At 38.4% G+C, this 20138-nt stretch overlaps 1 protein-coding gene across 2 annotated transcripts; it reads right to left on the bottom strand.

The window, feature by feature from the left end:
- Positions 1-563: 563 nt before the first annotated feature.
- rasal3 (RAS protein activator like 3) lies at positions 564-18353 on the bottom strand. 2 transcript variants are annotated; one of them, XM_023279935.3, is made up of 19 exons: positions 17580-18353; positions 14031-14161; positions 12907-12985; positions 10101-10168; positions 9921-9994; positions 9121-9250; positions 7848-7946; positions 7096-7770; positions 6845-6989; positions 6616-6760; positions 6295-6531; positions 5279-5480; positions 4284-4375; positions 4084-4197; positions 3456-3636; positions 2853-2963; positions 2562-2752; positions 1971-2055; positions 564-891 (listed from the first exon to the last, which is right to left on the bottom strand). In XM_023279935.3, the coding sequence occupies exons 1-19, from the start codon at positions 18187-18189 to the stop codon at positions 796-798; spliced, it is 3465 nt and encodes a 1154-aa protein (XP_023135703.2). In that variant the 5' UTR covers positions 18190-18353; the 3' UTR covers positions 564-795. The 2 variants fall into 2 exon arrangements, with proteins under 2 accessions (XP_023135703.2, XP_054866064.1); XM_055010089.1 differs by lacking the exons at positions 12907-12985; positions 14031-14161; positions 17580-18353 and adding an exon at positions 12429-12870.
- Positions 18354-20138: the final 1785 nt, after the last annotated feature.

Raw genomic sequence — 20138 nt, 5'->3', positions numbered from 1 at the left:
ACAATACACATATTCAACACTTTAAGTTATTTATTGAATTATTATTGAGTTGTGAATAGACTGTGTTTTTGGCATGCATTTTATTGGATTCCTTGACCCCAAAAATTTACACTTTGACACCAAGTTTGTCATTAGAGCTATAACCGAAGCAAAGATATGGGCCTCTAAAGTATGGCCAAAATATGATCTCACTTGTGTCTTACGATAAATTTATGTCTATGGCCCTCAGGTATTTCCATGTCAAAGGGAACCATTGCATGATGACTTGAAGTCAAAAGTCACTTAATCTCCCTACTAATATTTCTGTGTTTTTTGACCAGAGAAGAGAGTTAGCATCCAGTAAATGTTAGTTTTAATGTGAATTAGTGATGCTAACCGAGCTAGCTGCTCAGTCGTAGCTGAATTGCAGTAGTGTCGTGAAAAAGCAGCTTGTAGTGGTTACTTGGAATTAAAATCGGCTACAACTGCTTTAAAACTATTCTTATACTGTGAAAAGTACAGTACTGAAGTAGATGTATTTTTTTTACCGTTTTTACACTTAAACTGACACATTGCAAAACACACAAGAGAAGCAGTTTTTATTTAAAGGTTTACAAGTCAAACACATCTCAACAAAAGCAGGAATGCAGACAAACACTGTTGGTTTCATGTTCATCTCAGTTTCATTCTGAACATATTCAGAAAACAAACAAACAGACCATCACTGTGACTTTAGGCTGCAGTTTCCTTATGAGTTCAGTATGTTCATTTATACAAAATTGCAAAGCTAAACCTTTTTTATTTTTCCATCAGGGTTCAGTTGCTGTTGATGTGAAGCTTTTCAGGATGCTGGATGTTGTTTTGGCTGCTCAGCTGCTGAAGGTCCCTCATCAAACCTGCAAACTGCTCCTCCTGCAGGTGAAAAACAGACATTGTTGTTTTGAAACCATAGTGCCAGCCATGTATGAGTTTCAACTGCTGTATACTGTCACTGTGGATTATTTCAAACTGTCAGTTTTCTTTTAAAATAATTACTTTTATATAGTCACATCAAATTGTCCATAACCCTCTGAACCCCAAAACCCATCAGCAGGTTAGAAACTCATTTTATCACCGAAAAACATTAAAATTCTATTGTTGTCAAAACAGAAAGAGTCATTGGATTTTCATCTATCTCATGGTCCTTGAACTACTCATGCATCTGAAAAAATAGCCAAACTGAACCTTAAAAATATTTCATCAAAATCACTTTATTCTGCTTTCAAAATCTGCCAACAATTAATCATTTGAATTAGCCAGATTATGCAAAAAACAACAACAAAAAAAAAAACAATCTGTACTGCATGGCACAACTGTGAAGCCATTAGTGACTCAGCTGTAACCAACAGTTATATGATAGCAATTCAGGGACTTTTTGGCTTGCGTATTCTGCATTTTAATTGTCTAAATTAAAAAATTAGCAAAAATAAACCATTTGCTTGAATCAGATTCTGTAAAAGTGAAGACTTTATGACTCAGCTGCAACCAACAGTCACATAATAAAAATTCTGGGACTTCTAGACTGAACTGCAAGCTGTGTTGACACAGAGCAGAGGAGACAATCACTATATTATGAAGCATCACTATTTTTTCCCAGTATTGCTAACATGGGCACTTGATGCTGTAAAAACATCAGTTTTTAAATATCTTACAAAGTCCAGTGCAGTTTTGGCTGTTAGGGGGTTGAATAAATATTATCTATCTATCTATCTATCTATCTATCTATCTATCTATCTATCTATCTATCTATCTATCTATCTATCTATCTATCTATCTATCTATCCATCTATCCATCCATCCATCCATCCATCCATCCATCCATCCATCCATCCATCCATCCATCCATCCATCCATCCATCCATCCATATTAAAAATGTAAATTGTAAGGTGAACTATTCCTTTCATAATGCTGTACATGCACTTTGTTCCTGTTTGATAATCGTCTTTCTTACCAGAGCATTCATCCTCTCCGCCGCTGCAATGGCAACACTTAGCTTCCTCTCATCTTCCTCCCTTTCCTCCTCAATCACACCCAACCTGCAACACACAGAGTAAACAAAATGTTTAAAAACAGCAACAACAATGGAATATTATAATGCTCAAAAACTGTTGAGATGAACTAAAAATGAAAATAACAAAATATCTGAAAAGTAATATTTTTAAACTGATTTAAATACAGTGAAACAGTATAATTTTGCAGTCAAACATTGTAAAAGAATGAATTACTATTTGTAAAAATACAGATTTTAGATGTGGACATTATGCATAGTTTTTACCTGTTCTTTGTACAGCCACTGTGTAATTTTATATGATTATTGTTTACCTGATTTTACAAGTCATTATCTGTAACTTAACCAAAGTCTGTAAAAATAATAATTGAAAAATATAACAGTATTTCAGTCTTTAATATGCATAGTTTTTCTTTAAAATAATACCAATTTATTTGTAAAAAACATCAAATTGTTACAAAAATTACAGTTAAAACAGTTAAAAACAGTTAACAATTTGTAATTTTTTTAACAATGTGCTGTTTGCAGTCTCACCTGAAGGTGGCGCTGGCGAGCTGCTCTTCTCGCACAGCCAGCAGATCACGGAGCTCGTTCACCTCCGACTGCAGCATTGCATTCTGGTCCTGGCTTTGGTTGATGAAGTCCTCCAGGCGCTTTGCCATGTCCAGCTCTCGCTCGGTCACCTGCTCGATCCCCAGACGAAGCTCTGACAGCTCCTGAGCATGCTGGTGGGTTGAATCACAGGTTTACAGTGTATGTAGTGCAGTTATTAAATCACACATAACCACAATTACTTTAGGTCAACAGGTAGCAGGCTTGACTTACCCTGTCCAGTAAGGTTAACTGCTCGTTCTCAGTCTTCATCTCACTTGACTCCCTGGTCTGGATGTATTTAATCCAGGGAACCGGTGCAGGTTGACGTTTGATGCTGGTATTCTGAAGAAAACAAGAGTGACTGTCACCATAATTCATTAATACTATCTCTGTTTCTGCTACTATCTCTGTGTTCATTCTAGATTTTTAAAACCTGAAATTAGGGATGTCCCAGTCAAGTGTTTTGGGCTTTTTCTTGTTCCTGTCAACTAGTACTTATGTATATTATGGTTTATTTTGATGAAAATTTCCAGCTGTGGGATAAATAAAGTCTTATCTTATCTTTCCTAGATAATATACACTTGATTTTAGATTAGCTGTAGTACCTGGTTGCACCATCAGGTGGAGTCTCTTACTGTTAAACATTGTAGTGACCAGAGGAGGCAGGCACATCCATGTTGGCAAACATTGCAGGGGTTTAACCAGTAAAGGGCCACCAAGACAGAGCTTTCTGAAGCTTAATGACCTCCAGCGAGTGTATAGGGGTTAAATCAAGCTTGAATAATCTAGGTACAACATTCTTATATTCCAGTGGCAGTTTCTCTTTGTACTCACAGTATTTGGCAGCGAGATGTGCGGCTGGTTGACCTCCACCTCTTGTTCGTGGTCAGATGTCGGCAGAGCTTCAGAACTCGTCTGCCTCTTTAAGGCATGTTTTGCATGACCGGGACGTCGGTGGGGAGCGCTCTGAGTTCTGGCGACTGGTTTCCTTTCTCTCCTGCGAGTTCTGCCATCCCTGTTAAACAAGTGGATTAGTGCGTTTATTATTTAAATTCCATGCATCAAGTGATGGCTTTGTACGTATTTAGGATGCCTGGTACTTTGAATTGTTCAAAGCATTCAATATCTGTATGCTAACCTAGGTTAGCCTCAAGTTGTAATATAACTTGCTTTGCTTGGCAAAAGCATCTCCTGCTTGAAACACGATAATCATAATCGTCCATTTTTGTCTCATAAATATTAAACATGTTAGGTATTATTAGGACAGAGGTTTTACCCTGGATCTGCAAACCCCTTACATTATAATCTGGGCTCAACATCGCTTTAGACAGAGATCCCAGATCAGATCTCTCCTCTGATTGTTGAGAGGAGCTACACAAGGAAACATCAGCACAAAATTCCTGCAGTCCAACCCTGACTTAAGAGAATGCATGTCTAATAATCAAATCATCATCTATCATACCCATCTCGTAGGCCTTTGGAGTCAACGGGAAGCTGCTGGAGGGATGACAGGTGTGGGCTGTACTTTTCCAAATCTCTCGGTGGAATGTAATCTGGTTTGACTTGTCCCATTTGGCTGCAAGAAAGAAGTTGCTTCAGTAACATAAACAAGATATGTTCAAGTTTGTCCGTGGTCAGAAAAGATACAGGACTTGAGCGTACCTGTTAACAATAATCCGAGGTGCTTCAGGGCCCAGTGAATCTGTTATCTGGTTCAGAATAGAAGGGAGGGGGTGCAGCTTGTCGATTGTTTCCTGAGGAAGAAACAAGCTGCATGTTAGGGCTGATTTACCATATCCTCTGTATCTTGATACTGTTAGACTGACATGAAAACGTCTAATAGTACAATACAGACTGTGACTGAATATCACTGAAAATTACTGCAAGGTTGAAGATTTTCAGAAACTCTGTTTGCAGTGATGACATGCAGACAGGAAGAAATGGAACCAACTAACTTAACTAGTCTAAATACAGTGAAGTTACCTGAGCAATATAAATACTAAAGATTAAAACCCTACAAAATTACATAAAGCATAACACTTGGTTAAAAGAACATACACAATAACTAGGTCCAAATCTTAGGTTTTGTGGAACGTGAATGCTAAAATCTTGTTTCCACATGACATTAAAGATTAAGGTCAGGACACCAGTTTACTTCTCCACAGGTGCCTGTAGGATTATTCAATAGCTTTGAGAACCTCCTTTGTAAAAATACCTTTTCAAGACTAGAATTTAGGGGTTCTGCTTTTGGGTATTTTTTAAATTTACTTTGCTAAACTTCAAATCCAGCATTTACATACTCTGACTTCAGGAAGTGCTTTGCCAGGTTTAAGGTGGTGAGAAAGAAGTTGTGATCTCTACCAGAGCTCTATCATCAAATACATTTCTTTCCTTGTTGCTTATAAACATCATTGCCTTTTGATGTCACAGTCAACATGGACAACATGTCGTACAGGCTAGTTCTTTTCTAGCATCACCAGGCCTAAAGGCTTAGGGGGTATCGACTGAAAAACTGTTAATCCTGCACACTGGAAACTATACAACACATTAATCAGCCAAGTGTTCCAATCATACAGATGCTTTAAGTTAAAAAATTAAATGCTCCGAGGGTTAATCAAAACTTGAGCAAATCCAACTCATTTTTTCTCCCATCTTACCTGGTTCCTCTGATAGACTATGTCCACCAGCAGACCGTGCAGTACAGCCAATCGCAGAGGCAAATCTACATAGCCATCGAAGGAAGACATTGTGATTTCAGTGTCTGGGTTGGACACTGTTTGCAGGAAGCCCCTCATTCCATCCCAGTGCTGCTGCAGGAATTCGTTCATAAACAGCATATACTCCTCCTTCTCTCCAAATCTGAATCACAACAAGGGGGATATCTTTATTGCCAGTTCTATAGTTTGTTTTCAGTAAGTTTTGCTTTTGCAGCCTGATTGCTGCCATATAGGGATCTTAGAGGGGCAGCACTATTTGTGGCAGAATGCTTAGGGTGAAAACTTTGAAGATAAATGTTAGTGAACATTTTCCCTGTGTCAATAATGCTGTTTTAGTTGACTCACGATTTATTCCTCAAAGGCGAATCTATTATATATGTCACTGGGATATAAGACCATTTCCTAGTCTGTCCTCATTTGTCTTAAACACATGAGCTCTGGCGGGAGGCCATTAAGTGTCACAGATGTCTTTGTCATGGTGCCCATTGCTAGCTAAATCTTCACGATGCTCTCTGCTTGCCAACGTGGAACAGTTTGTAGAACAATTGATCGCCTCCTTGGGTGGCTATAGCATTAAACAGGTAGCGAAACCAGGTACCACCACTAATCTGCAATGCATTTTTTTACATAAATGTAAAGAATACAGGTTTTGCCATATTTTGGAGCTTGTGGAGCCTCGTTACACCCCACCCTCTCCACACTACATTTCAGACAGTGCCTTATGGAGTTTTACAACAAGGTTCATGATAACGAACATAACATAAAGGACTAGCTTGGGTACAGAAATGAGCTGTTTTCTTGCTGCATTGAAAATATATTCAGTGGATCCATTTTAATAACTTTAATGTACTTGAAGCACATATTACCTGAGAAAATAATATCGAATTGGGACCATGGTAAAAAAAAAAACTTGATCAGGACATCCCTACTAAGCAGATATATAAGAAACCACTCACAGGGTGAAGTTGGCCAGATTCTGGATGACTTTGGCAGTGAGGGTGAGGGTACGCAGGGTGTTTGATTCTGGATATGGTTGCATCAGACCAAAAAGAGAAGGACTGAGAATAGCAGGACATAAGAAGCGAAGGAAAAGGGAAGCCGAGATAAGACGCTGGCCGATCTCCACTCTGCCCTGGTCTTCACACAGCTCTGCCCAGCTGGAGAAGATCATGTGTAACTCTTCGGGAAAGGGTCTGGAGGCAAGAAACATGTCAAACATCAGCTCAAACACCAACTCCTAGCTAAAAGCTTTAGCATTTGTTAATTCTTGTTCTCACCCATGGATCTCTACAATCTTCTGCACCACCTCCTCACAGGTTTCACTTAAGTGCTTCTGGTTGTTTGACAGTTCAGAGGCCGGGCATTTACGAGGATCTACCTCACAGTTCTCCACTGAGGCATAAAGACGGGTGATGAAGTCCCCTGTATTGAGAAAGAAAACACAGTGAAAGCAAAGGACCACTCAACACCATCTGAAAGAAGATGTTTGTCTCTCAACTACCTTACCTAGTGTGCCAATGAGGTACTTCTGGCCAACCAGCTTCATATATTCATCTATGGCTTTTGTGGCCAGTGTGTTCTCTCTGAAGATCAATGCTTCTTTCTCACCAAGACGTTCTACCTCAGCGCTGCCCAAATCAATGAGAAATTTCTGAAACAGACATATTCAGTTTATAAACATGTCTGATTATACAATCTTGTATTTAAAATTTGCATTGTCTCTCAGTTGTATTATGCATTTAATGCTTATACTCCACCTTGGCTTTGCCGATGCTCTGCAGAACATGGACCAGAGCTCCTGCCAGCTCTTCCTTCTCCTTCACATTCAGGAGTGGCTCCAGGTTTCTGCACATTTCTACATAATCCACTGTCACATACTCTGCAAACTCCTTGTATTTCTCCATTGGCAGCACTTGCAAATTCTGGAAGCGGGCTTTGATGCGGAGTGAAGCCTGTGGACCCAGCAGTTCTTTGTTCCCTGTTGTGCCAGACGATTTGAATGGAGTGATGGGGTACCACTTCTCCTGATATGTCCTCCCTCGAATGTCAGCCAGTGGTATGGCCACGCTGCCCAGTGGGTGCAAGCTGGATTCGTCTCGGGAGTGGCGCTTTTTCTTGGGGTCTTCTTCGCGGAAGAGGTGCAAGCTGATTTGGGAGACGCAGGGCAAGTTGTCAAGCTCAAAGAATTCCCCCCAGAATAGTTGACACCCTCCAGTTGCACCTCCACTGGCCCCCAGGCCTCCCAAAGACCCAGAAGATCCATCTCCTGCCAGGCTGGAGCGGTTTGGCAGCTTGCCAACAGCTCGACTGCTGGTTCGGGCAAACAGAGTTCCGTCCAGATGCACCTCGCAGTAATAACGCCGTTTGGGTGGCAGATCCTTTGCTTCATTAACCCACAGACTCAGGGAGTTCTCTGTGCGCTCAATGTTATCCTGTAAACATTGATGCATTATGATCATTTAAAAACATTTAATGTTGAATGAAGCATATTGTAGAGTAAATGGCTCACCTTATTAGGCTGGGCAGCCCGTCTCAAGTCTTCAATCCAGCGGTCACGTTCGGCAGCTGAGGAACAGCCGAAGCAGTGGGTGTTCTCAGAGTTTATCACCTACAGCAAATTGAAACCAATGGGACTGCATTAAAAAGTTTTCAGACGTGGAATACATAAGATTGCTGGCTTCATCAGTTAGGCCAAGTGACGACATTCTGTCATTCAAACACAAGCCAATTTTCCATTAATGTCTTTCGACTTCAGTCAGAGATACTCCAGTGTTGATGGAGAGAACCACAGTACTTATGCAGTATTTTTAATTCACACGAAATTACACAAAGTGACATATAATGCAAAGAAAATACTAAAGCTAATCTAGTAGCAGCTCATCAAACTGTTCAGATAATTAATTGCTGAATTTACCTAGCTGCTGCTGTTGTTTAATGCCCCTATGGATCCTGCTCCTGTCTGATACTGCAGGTATTTAATAAGCTCATAAGAAAGACTTCTACAAAAAGCTGGAAGACAAACTAAACTGTGACTCTAATATGAAGACTAGCAGATACACAGTGTGACTTTCAGTTGGATCATGACCTGGACTGCATAGGGTCATTTTTAATTATAGGTATTTATTTAATGACAATACTGGCAATGTTACTCCACATTCACAGTTGCCTGCAGCTTTCTTGCTTTGAAGATACTCAAATGGATCCTGCTACTGACTGATGATGCAGGTGATTAATAAACTCCGAGAAAATAGTCCTAAACAGCTGGAGGCAACAAACTAAACTTAAGCTCATGTTAATGAATTGTGCAAAAAAAAAAAAATTGAATTACATTAATTATTGTTGAATATCATCTATTTTTATCGTGTTAAAGTTTTCTTATTATGGACATTTCAATTCGTATCCCAATAAATTAGACACTGTAAAGCACAGTGATGGAAAAAGATGTGTTCTAAGTGTGTGTTTGCCAAACAAATTGTATATTTTGCTCTCTGTCAAGTTTTTGGATGAATATTAGCACTGAAATGTAAAAAAGTCTTCCCCAAATCACTTCATACAACTCAGAGTGACTTAGCTTGTGCATGTCTATCCGTTAATATGACTGCATGCGGTTCAGAATTGTGCTGCTGAAAGTCATTCAGAAAATCCTGACCTAGTAACTTTGCAACTTCTACAGAAAAGTGACATGAAGCTGACATGTTCAGTTGCCATCAGATTACAAGAATGGAGTGCATGTCTAAAAATGGGTTTTACTTTACTCCTTCAATGCACATGTCAGAGTTTACCTCAAAGCAGTACTTCTCCCCCAGAATAGAGCTGTGAACCGGCCTGATGACAGTGCTGGTGTCTGCACTCAGATCTAAACTCCCCACTGGACTGACTGGAATTGAAACAGAATCCCGGGAACCATAGTGCCTTAAAATAAAACACAGTGGAAAAAGCCAGTCAGAAAAGGAATTATAAATATTTTATCTGTTTTGTTTTACTTTTCACCACCCATTATTTCATACTTGGGACATGCAGACCAGTGACAAAATGTAACTAAGTACAAATTTGAGGTACTTCACTAGAAAAAGCTAATCAGCAGATTAATATGTAGTAAACCTACTCATTAGTTGGAAGCAAAATAGTTCAAAGCTCCACCTCAGCGTACTACAAGAGTAAAATCCTACTTATACATTAATCGTGAGAAAAATTTATGTAATGATACCCTATTTAACAGCATAACAATAACAGCAGACATTTTACTGCACTGAGTACTTTTACTTATCATCCAAAAGGTCCTGTCAACCAATTGTGACATTCTTCATTTTCATTAGAATTCAGAAAATTTTGATCGATTCAGATTTTAATATCTTTTAAGCAGCCGAGCAGGGGCTGCTACATTTTATTTTTGCATGCAGATAGATTTGCATGTCGTCTGCAAAACAATGAAAAAATCTTTTGCGTCTTAAATATGAACCACAGGAGCAGCATATACAATGAAAACAAGATCGGGCCCAAACTGGAGACCTGAGGGACCCCACAAGGCCACTACAGAGTGTGACTGTATCTTTTCCTTCAGAACCATAACAGTGTACTTTACCTGCTTCCTTTGCTCAGTCCCAGCTGGGTGTTGCTGTTCCTCTTGGCCTTGTCCAGACGTCGCTTGATCAGCGCCTGAGGGTGAAGATGGCACGCATGGAGCTTCAGAGTGATTACAAACCACATCAACAGGACATGCAGGCCGACGGGAAATATCATCTCTGGTGCGTACAACACTCACCCTCACACCACCATCTTGACTCTTTGGTCGAGGGCCTCCTGGCAGACCCACATGGTCTGGGCTGCATTCTAGATTGAATAATTACAAGGGGTACAAAGTAATTTTTTATCTCAGTGCTTTTCTGTATTCTTGGCCACATGTGTTAGCTTAATGAAATTATTGACATAAAATTAAACATTTTCCATCATTATTCTATCCATTTACAATTTGTGGTTGGAGCTTTGTAAATTCCTAGTACATTTTTGTGAGCAATTTGTTTCCAGCTAGTGTCTGATGACCTTTTTTCACAGCTGACATTTTGACTTGTCAAAGATCTAATTGATAGCATTAAGTAATTACTTAAATGAAGAGCTTTCCAGTAAACAAATGTTAAGACTGGCAGTGTGAATTAACCTGACAAGCTTAAACATTGGGGTTAAACTCTTACACTGTTATTTATGGTGTGATTTTTGCCTGAGTAATTTACTTATTAGGGATTAAAACCCTCCAAAAATTAGATAAAACAGTACTTTACCTGATTATAATATTAGGGCTAAGACCATACACTCTAAATATATTGTTCAGGCTTAACAAAAAATTTAAAAATTATAGTTTGCATCAGTCTTTTTGAGTTTCAACAACTTCTAATAAAGCTCTTCCACCAAAACTGAGTTAGAGGAATTAGCTTCTCCCCTTTAAATTTTTTATTTTATTTTTTTTCATTTAAATGATGGTAGCATAAAGGATTACTAATAAAAATCAAGTTGTCCCAACTAGTTTTAAAATGTATTTTGCGTGCTACATGATTAATTACACTAATCATGAACACAAGTTTTTCAGCTGACAAACGTTTTAAAAATGAAGTTGCTCCAATTGATTTTCTTCAGGCATTTTCACACATGGAAATTGCCCCACAAATTCTAAATAAACATGAAAAGTTCACTCTAGCCGAACAGATTTGTAACATTAGATTTTACCATGTCTTCCACTAGTTTGCTAAACTGTAGGCTAGGCCAGACGAATTCCACTGCTAAAAATTAATCATATCACAACTGAAAATATTCCAAAATTCATTGCTTTCAGAAATTGTCCAGGCATGTGTAGTTGAAAAGTGAAGAGTTACTGCATTGTTAATTTAGTGTAAATCAAAATATTTCAGTTGAAATTCAATTCAATTTTTTCAATTCAATTTTATTTATATAGCGCCAATTACAGTCAAATTGTCTCGAGACGCTTTACAGAACCCATATGCCTGACCCCCAGAGCAAGCCAAAAGGCGACAGTGGCAAGGAAAACACCCTTTTAACAGGGAAAAAAACCTCGAGCAGAACCCGGCTCTAATGTGGGGGGACCCATCTGCCTGCTGGCCGGGCGGGTTGAGAGGGACAGAAGAGGTAGAAAGGTAGAGATAGAGGGATAGAAGTAGAGGGGTAGAGGTAGAGATAGAGGGATACAGATAGAGGGGTAGAGATAGAGAGGTGGGGGGGTGGGACACAAGGACCATAAAACACAGCCACACATCTGAAGCATCCAGCATCCAGCTCTGGGACCAGGGACACTCGGAGAAAGGACACAGAAAGAAACAGAGTGAATGTAATGCAATAATGGTATATGTTGATATTAAGTTGATGCAATATTATTATGTCACATGAACTCATCAAAATGATGTTGGCAGCTTCAAAGGTTTATCCAACTCAATAAATTTTAATTTGTATCTTGCAGTAGTGCCTTCAGTCTTTCAATTATCAGTGTTATTAATTATGGAGCTTCACCTAATTAATGTATTATTATAGTTAAGAGTCTTTGGTATTACTAATTGGAAAACTTAGCTCATTTAACATCCGACAGCATCAATAACTACAGATATTAGCTAACTTTGAACTAAAGTTGTGATCCTGCAAAAACATTGATTAAAAACCCAACATTTCAAGGATTCCCTAGATTCCCTGTGAGTAAACTTTATTTTCATTTTTATTTCTAATTTAAGTTGATTATTTTGTAGTTTTGTTGTTTTTTTGCTGTTCCTGTCTACTCAGACACTTGATTGGACTAGTTTTTCCACTAATAAAATTTGTTCCACCTCACCAACACCATTACCAGCACTCATTTCTGCATTTTTACTAACAAAAGACTCACAAAACAATAGTGCAGGATGTAGTATTACAAAATAGGTTTAGATTATATCACACAGGATGTGGCTGTTTGCTGTAAGCTGATAGATGCAGCTACCTAAGTAAAATTTACTAATCGTACTGACTTTCTGCAATAATTCTCAATTTGTATGTTTTGTGTCCTTTGTTGAATACTTAAGTTTTTTGGTAAAGGTGAAAGTTTACAGTCATTGCTTACCCAAAGCCCCACCACAAACAATCCAGCGTCTAAATCCCATCATTTAGTCCAGTAATGTGCCAGAGTCTTATTAATTTGATCTCTTTAACATTTCCCTTCTGTCTTCGTTAACTTATGCTGCTGCTGTCAGAACTGAGTATAAACGCAGGATCCACAGAGCAGCTTCAGAGCTTCTTCTAAGCAAAATGAGTTAAATGGAAGAAAGATACTGACTTCTCTAAGGCTTCTCTCTCTCTCTTTCTCTGTGAGTTTTCATTGGACTGCTAGAACGCCCCGGCTTGATGTTATCTTCCCCAAAAAAACGTAGAGGAAGCAATTTGACAGTCATTCTCACGAATAAACATCCAGCCATTTCCTCTGTGACCGTCTGCACACTCATAGTGATGTCAGTAGCTGCTGGTCTGGTGGTGGTTCCTGATGGTTTTCGCTGCATTAATCTGCCTTTCATACAGTTTGATTTCTGTGTGTGTGTGTTGACCTGAGTCGATGTCCATCAGGTTCATCAGGCTGACGTTGGACAAGTAACTGCTGACCCGGTTTCTGGTCCACATCGTTGGCTGAGAGGAAAAATACGCATTATGTCACTCTCTAAAAATAATATTTAAATATGTATTTCATAAAGCTAAAAATGCAGGTAATATAAGGATAAGTATAAAGGGCATAAACAAAAAATGCAGGATATAAAACCGCTCAAAAAGCTTTAACAAAGAAGTTTTAAGAGGCTTGAGATTATTAGAGAGTAGAGGTTTAGCAGACAGAGAGCTCTGTAATACTGCAAACATTCTGTCTTTCAGGCAGGTATTTATCATCCCTGCAAGACTGGACAAGACATCAAGTGATGTATGATACATAATAATTCACTAATTTATAATTAGAAGTAATTAATAAAGCTACTGGTGTGTCCATGCATGCAGCTCTCTCACTTCATATACAGCCATTATTATTAATTGGATGTTTTGTTCTCATTTGGATCCTGCTGCTGTCTGATGCTACAGGTTTTTAATAAACACAGACGATATAATCCTAAACAGCTGGAAGCGACGCACTGAACCCTTGTTAATGCTTTGTCAAAAAAATATTAAAAATTGTTCTGTTTAAACGATGGCATTCAGGCTCTCAGGAAGTTGTTTGTCATTCACACAAGATTTGGCAGAACATCAAGTGATGTATTACACATCATTATTGATTAGTTTAGAATTATAGGTAATTAATAAAGATACCAGTTGCTGCATGCACACAACTCTCCTGCTTCGTTACAGCCATGAATACTAATTCTACTCTCAGATGAATCCTGCTGATGTCTGATGCTGCAGATATTCAATAAACTCAGAGGAAATAGTCCTAAACAGCTGGAAGCAACAAACTACACCGTGCTGCTGTGAGTGACACAAGAAGAAAAATACATAATGTGACTTGCTGCTGAATCCTGGACTGGACTGATCCTGTCTTCATGTTGGGGATAATTTATTATTACACATCAAATTAAATAGAATAATCCAGAAACCAGAGAAAAGCAACTCTTTGAAAAAAAAAAATACACTAAGACAAAAGTTTGAGCTTGTCAGTGGTTGGTGAGTGATATATAGATGTGTGTTCTGGTACCTCTTCCTCTGGAGAAATGAGAATTTGTCCATCTTCCAGCATACAGTTGCTGATGTCCCATAAAGGAACCTCCTGAGGCGGAGCCCATTGTAGTCGAGGGAGTTCAGTTGGTACCACTGGTTCAGCCACATCTGACATGACATTACACACACATCAATATTCATCACTACACTGCAAATAATAAGCATTTTATATACACAGTTTTAATTTTGCAATTTTTAAAAAGCAGCAGTTTACTGTAGAGACAACATCTAGTAAAATCACAAAAAGTAAATAATTTTCTTGTTTTCTGTGAAAAAGGAACACCAAAACTGTAAATAATGTCTACATTAAAGACTTAAATACTGTTATGTTCCAGATATTTTTGATTATTTGAAACATTATTTATTACATTACAGATAATAGCTAAATCATAGCTGGTCTTTTGTCTTGACAGTGTTTGACCATGTAATGACACATTAATTGAATGAAAAATTATGCATATTAAGGATTTTTTTAAAATGGGAATATTGTTTTAAAATTATTATTTTACAGATTTTCCATGATTCCATTGTTAAACTACAGACAATAACTAGTAAAATAATAATTTAAAAAAATTTAGATATTAACCATGAAAAAATAGGCCCAAATATATAACATCTACATTAAAAACTTATTTAACTGTATTTAAATCAGCCAAAACTATTGTTATTCTACTATTTTAAAGAAAAATTATACATACAAAGGATTGAAAAAAGGTTAAAAAAAGAAGTTTTAACTGTTATTGGATCTTTTCCTGTTTTGTTGTGTACACAATATCCACTAAAATCACAGAAAAAACATTAATTTACACATTTGCTGTAAAAAAAAATAACTTTTTTTTTTTTTTACAAAAAGTAATACTTTTACATGTGATTGTAAAAAAAATACGTAGTTTTTTTGTTTTTAAATCAGCTGAAAAATGTCATTATTTTACAGATATTTTCTGCTATTTTTAACAATTTTTATTGTTTTTGAACTGGATAGTTTTCCATTATTTTTAGACATATTTTTTCTGGCACCCTTGCTGCCATATTTTCCCCTTTTTCTTCTTCGTCTTCTTTCTTTTTCCTTACATAATGTGTTTTTTCAGTGTCCACAGGTTATAGGGAGATGACACTGCTGTGAGGTCAATGCACAAGATATTAATCACATGATAAAAACATTGTACAAAATAAATAAATAGATTCTCTCGCTGCGTGTGCAGTATGTCGACACTGCAGCAGCTTAATTGCAGGCACATGCCGACCCCCAGTTTGTTTTTCCTTTCTGATAATTATGGCCCTGATGACACTTATCTCCCACAGCGTTTGGCCACTCCTGTTGGTGCTGCTGATACTATTGCCCTCTCTCTTTTCATGACACACCAGGTTGAGCTGCACTGCACTTCCTGTGGTTTGTGTAGTTGTTTTTCCTCACAATGTACACGTTGTTCCTCTTATATTTGCATGAGCCTCGTATTTACCCTTTAGTTACAGGCGGTAGCTTTTCTAGTGTAAGTCATAACACAACATTGCACCGGTGAAGTATCTGTAAAGAAAAGATAAAGATATACTGACAGGAAGAAGTGTTGCTCTATTTTATATATGGTTATAGTAATAGTCACAAAATATTGTTAAATTATTGCAGTAAAAGCCCTGGTTTGGTCCCTCAGACTGATACCTTATTATATTATTAATCATGAAGCATCGGTGTGTCAGCAGCATGTTACTGTTGTAGCTGCTGCAGTTTGAACTACTTTATATCCAGTTTTATATTCAGGGACAGAAGATTAATCTGATTAATGAGAAAAGAAAGAAGAAAAATCTAAGTTCTGATACACAAATCTGTTTTTAGTTTTTCTCCAATCTTTGATTTTTTTAATTGAGATATTGGATAATTTTATTGAAATGGAACCATGTGAGAAGTTTGTAGGGAAAAATACGAGTTTGGTGGAACTTTTAACAATTCAAAGACGTCTGAAATGTGAGCTGCTGTTTGGAAGAAACCACAAAGGTTGGGCACAACTATGTGAAAACTGCAAAAGCAATGCACATAATGACAAAAAGGAGAGAGAAACCAAACAACAAAAAAAGAAAAGAGACAAACAGAGCACAGAAGGACATCAACAAGACAAAATGATAAAAACTAGTCACAAAATGATGCAAATGAGACAGAAAATTAAAAAGCAGACACATAACGACCTCAACAAGACAATATCACAAAAAGTAGTCATAGAAATGACACCAATGAAACACAAAGGGATACAAACAAGACATAAAACAACAAAAATAAGACACAAAACAACAAAAATGCGAAAAAGGATTAAAATTACACAAATAACACACAAAACAACACAAAGGAGCTATAAAAGGGCACAAATTGGACACAAGACAACAATAACCAGATGCAAACGGGCACAAATTAGACATAAAACAACACAAACCAGACACGAAATGACACAAACACCACATAAAACCACACAAACCAAACACAGAACAACACAAATGGGACAGAAAATGACAAAAATTAGACAGAAAATGTCATAAAACAGCACAAATGAAACACAATATGACACAAACCAGACACTAACAGACACAAAACGATACAAGCCAGACACAAAAATGCAGAAACAAGGCAGAACAACATAAAGCAGACACAAAATGACACAAAAAAGACATAAAATGACACTAACAAAACAAAACAACAAAAAACAGTCACAAAACGACTTAAATCTCAAAATGATACCAACAGTGCACAAAACCACACAAATGCGACAAAAAAATGACACAAACAAGAAACATAATGACGTCAAATGACAAAAATTAGACAGAAAACATCACAAAATGACACGAGACACAAAAATGACACAAATGAGACACAAAACTACATGTACTGTTAATGTTTAATATGGTGAAACCCTCTATGTGTATAGTATATTATTAGAAATTATAATTACAGTACAATGTAGAAAAAATCCTACAGCCCTCAGTATTTTACATTAAAAGGTGGTACTTGACTATTATATGTGACAAGGCTGACACTGCAGGCCTCAGCTAAAACTTTAAGGTCAGGTGTAACATTACAAATATGATAAGGGTGGTTTCAATGACTTTACATTGAGGTTCTTTTACATATAATGTGTTACTACTGGGGCTGCACAGTGGTGTAGTGGTTAGCACTTTCGCCTTGTAGCAAGAAGATCCCTGGTTCGCGTCCCGGCTTTCCCGGGATCTTTCTGCATGGAGTTTGCATGTTCTCCCTGTGCATGCGTGGGTTTTCTCCAGGTACTCCAGCTTCCTTCCACAGTCCAAAAATATGCTGAGGTTAATTGATCATTCTAAATTGTCTGTAGGTGTGAATGTGAGAGTGCTTGTTTGTCTTTGTATGTGGCCCTGCGACAGACTGGCGACCTGTCTAGGGTGTCCCCTGCCTTCGCCCGAGTCAGCTGGGATAGACTCCAGCCCCCCCCCCCGACCCTAGTGAGGATTAAGCGGTGTATAGATAATGGATGGATGGATGGTGTTACTACTGAAAGTATACTTAGATTACCTTGCAGTAATGCTGGTGTGCTGCTGCGAGTATGCAGTCGAGGCCTCTTGAGCTTCTGGGAAACTGTCCTCAGGTACTTTTTGAGGAGCGTCCCACCTCCGGCCCTCTGCGAGGGGTCAGCGGAAGAGGAAACCCCCGAGGCCTCGGCAGGTGCAGCCGAGGACGGAGCTGCGCTGGTGGAGGCGGAGGAGGGCGACAGGGCTGCAAACAGCGACCCTGGAGGCTCAGACAAGGCCCTCCTGAACGGGTTCTTCTTGCCTCCTCCGGCCGCTTTATCCGGCTTGGCTCCCTCCCTGTGTGAGTTTTTTTCTCCGGTGTCCTCGCTCAGGGCCTTGCGCCAGTTTTGCATCTTGCTCCATTTGTTGCTGGAGGCCTTCTGAATCTTATCGAGGGTGGATGTGGAAGAAGCCGCTGCTCCTGTTTCTGCTTCTTCTTTCAGCTCATTGAGCGTCCCCTTGGAGCCGGTGTGCCACTTGTAGGTGTTGAGGGGGTCGGTGGTCTCGGGTGTTGGTCCTTGTGGTGACTCCACATGTAACTCCTTTTCCTTCTCTGGGGATTCCTGCTCTTTTGGCTGAGCTACAGGCTCTGGATCTTTCTCCTCAGTGCCCATTTTAGATTTTTAACCTTGAATTCCTCCTTATTTTCTTCCCCTGCTCTCTTGTAGATGTTGGAGTTGTGCGTGCAGAAGATGACAAACGAGTCCTCTCTGCTTCTGTCTGTGTGCTTCTCTCGTTTCCTGTCTTGCAAAAACGTTATCCGGCAACAACATGCAACTAAGCTGCTTCGTCTGTGGTCGCTTTTGCTGCAACTCCTCTCTCACAGGCTGCTTGCTTCCTCATCAGATGCCACAGAGAAGTTCACCTATTTACAGAAATTTCATTTTTGCCCTTAATGTTTTAATTTAATACTTCCCCTCTTCTTCTTTTCTTCCTGTTCTGCTTTTATGTCAAAGTTTTTTGTTTCCTGCAAAACAACCTTCACTTAGCTAAATCTACATTAAATTTGTGTTTGTAACTCAAAGAAATGTATGCAGGTGCTATTGTCAAAGCACCGCATTCACCTCAGAGAAAACCTGCCAGATTTTGTGTCATTTTGTTCTGTCACGTTGTGAGAGGTGTGGTTTTGGAGGCTAGTTAATGAAAATGACATGGTTAACACATCTGACTTCTAATATCAGTACAAATGTATCAACATACTACAGGACTGAATAAATGTACACTGTTAACAAGCAAAAATGTGGATAGAAATGCTAAAAATCTGACAGCAACAGTCCCAGAAAAAAAAATCTTAAAAAGCAATAAATACTATACCATTCAAAAACTAAAATTGGTGAGAATAACAACAAATGTCTGTAAAATGACGACAATAAAAATGAGTTGCAATCATGCACTGTAATAAAAATAAATTATCTGCTAATTAAAATGTCATGTGGATATTATTTATCTGTTATTTTGTATTGTGTTTTACATTTAATATGTAAATTAATACTTTTTTTGCAGTAACATCTTTCCTGTCAAATATGTCAGATAAAATAAACAGAAATACACTGACGTTTCTATTCGACAACTACGTCACAGTTAAACTCTGATCGTGATAAATAGTCTGTTATCCATAGGAGAAAGAGTGACAGTATCTCTGAGCATCCACTGCTGATCAGCTACCTGTGGGTGTTTGGACTGTTGACTGTTGAGATCAGTTTCCTGTCAAAGCGAAGCTGCTCTTTCGGCTGAATTCAGTTTGTCAGTCTCTGAAAAACCACATCCTGCCTTCATACTTCTTTCTGTTCACTCACACCTGCAGGATATTTCTCTTTTTCAGTTCTCAATACGTCTATCTGATTGCAGCAAGCAGGTGAACAGAGAGGTACTAATGGCAGCACAGGACCTGATGTCTGAATATTCTAATGTAGGTTTCATATCAGACCCCGAGACTGTAAAAAAACAGAAAGAACCGTTTACACCAAAAGCTACACGTCATCACAAACGTACCATTCTCAGTGTGAAGCATGGTGGTGGCAACATCATGGTGTGGTGATGCTTCTCAGCAACAGGCCTTTCCACAGTCAAATTTCAGCTTTAAGTCATACTATTCTGCAAGTCTAATTAAAACAGCTGTCAAAAATGAATGATTTGCTCTAGCCAGATTCTGTGAAGTACAAAAGATTTTGTGTTCTTCATCGCAGTCATGAAGGTTTCAGGGAATCACCTGTCAACAAGGGCTACATGACAAAATTTCAGCCTTTCCAGTAGTGCTTAAACTGCTCATCTGTGACGGACTGTTCGATCAGGAATCGTAACTGAATCTAAGCTCAAAATTGCCATATTTTCAAATCCCGCTATTCTGCATGTTTCATTCACGTTTTAAGTTGCATCCACGTTAATGAATCAGTTGTGACTATCAGTGATGTGACAAAAAATCTGAGACTTTTTGATTCAACTATGGGCGGTGTTTACACAGAGCAGAGAGGAGACAGGTACGGAAACAAAAATGTAAATAGGTAAATATACATAGCATAAAGAGCCCATTGACATTGCAGGTTTTCAGTTTTTGTAAACTAAA

This window comes from Amphiprion ocellaris, chromosome 4 (assembly GCF_022539595.1).
Source record: "Amphiprion ocellaris isolate individual 3 ecotype Okinawa chromosome 4, ASM2253959v1, whole genome shotgun sequence".
Classification (NCBI taxonomy): Eukaryota; Metazoa; Chordata; class Actinopteri; family Pomacentridae; genus Amphiprion; species Amphiprion ocellaris.
This window is presented reverse-complemented; position numbering and strand designations above follow the sequence as displayed.

Coding starts and splice junctions, on each gene's coding strand:
- rasal3 (XM_023279935.3), bottom strand. CDS start 18,189: ATGGGCACTGAGGAGAAAGATCCAGAGCCTGTAGCTCAGCCAAAAGAG. Junction 6,761..6,844: donor GTACCTCATTGGCACACTAG/GTAAGGTAGTTG, acceptor TTCTCAATACAG/GGGACTTCATCACCCGTCTT. Junction 6,532..6,615: donor AAGATTGTAGAGATCCATGG/GTGAGAACAAGA, acceptor TCTTGCCTCCAG/ACCCTTTCCCGAAGAGTTAC.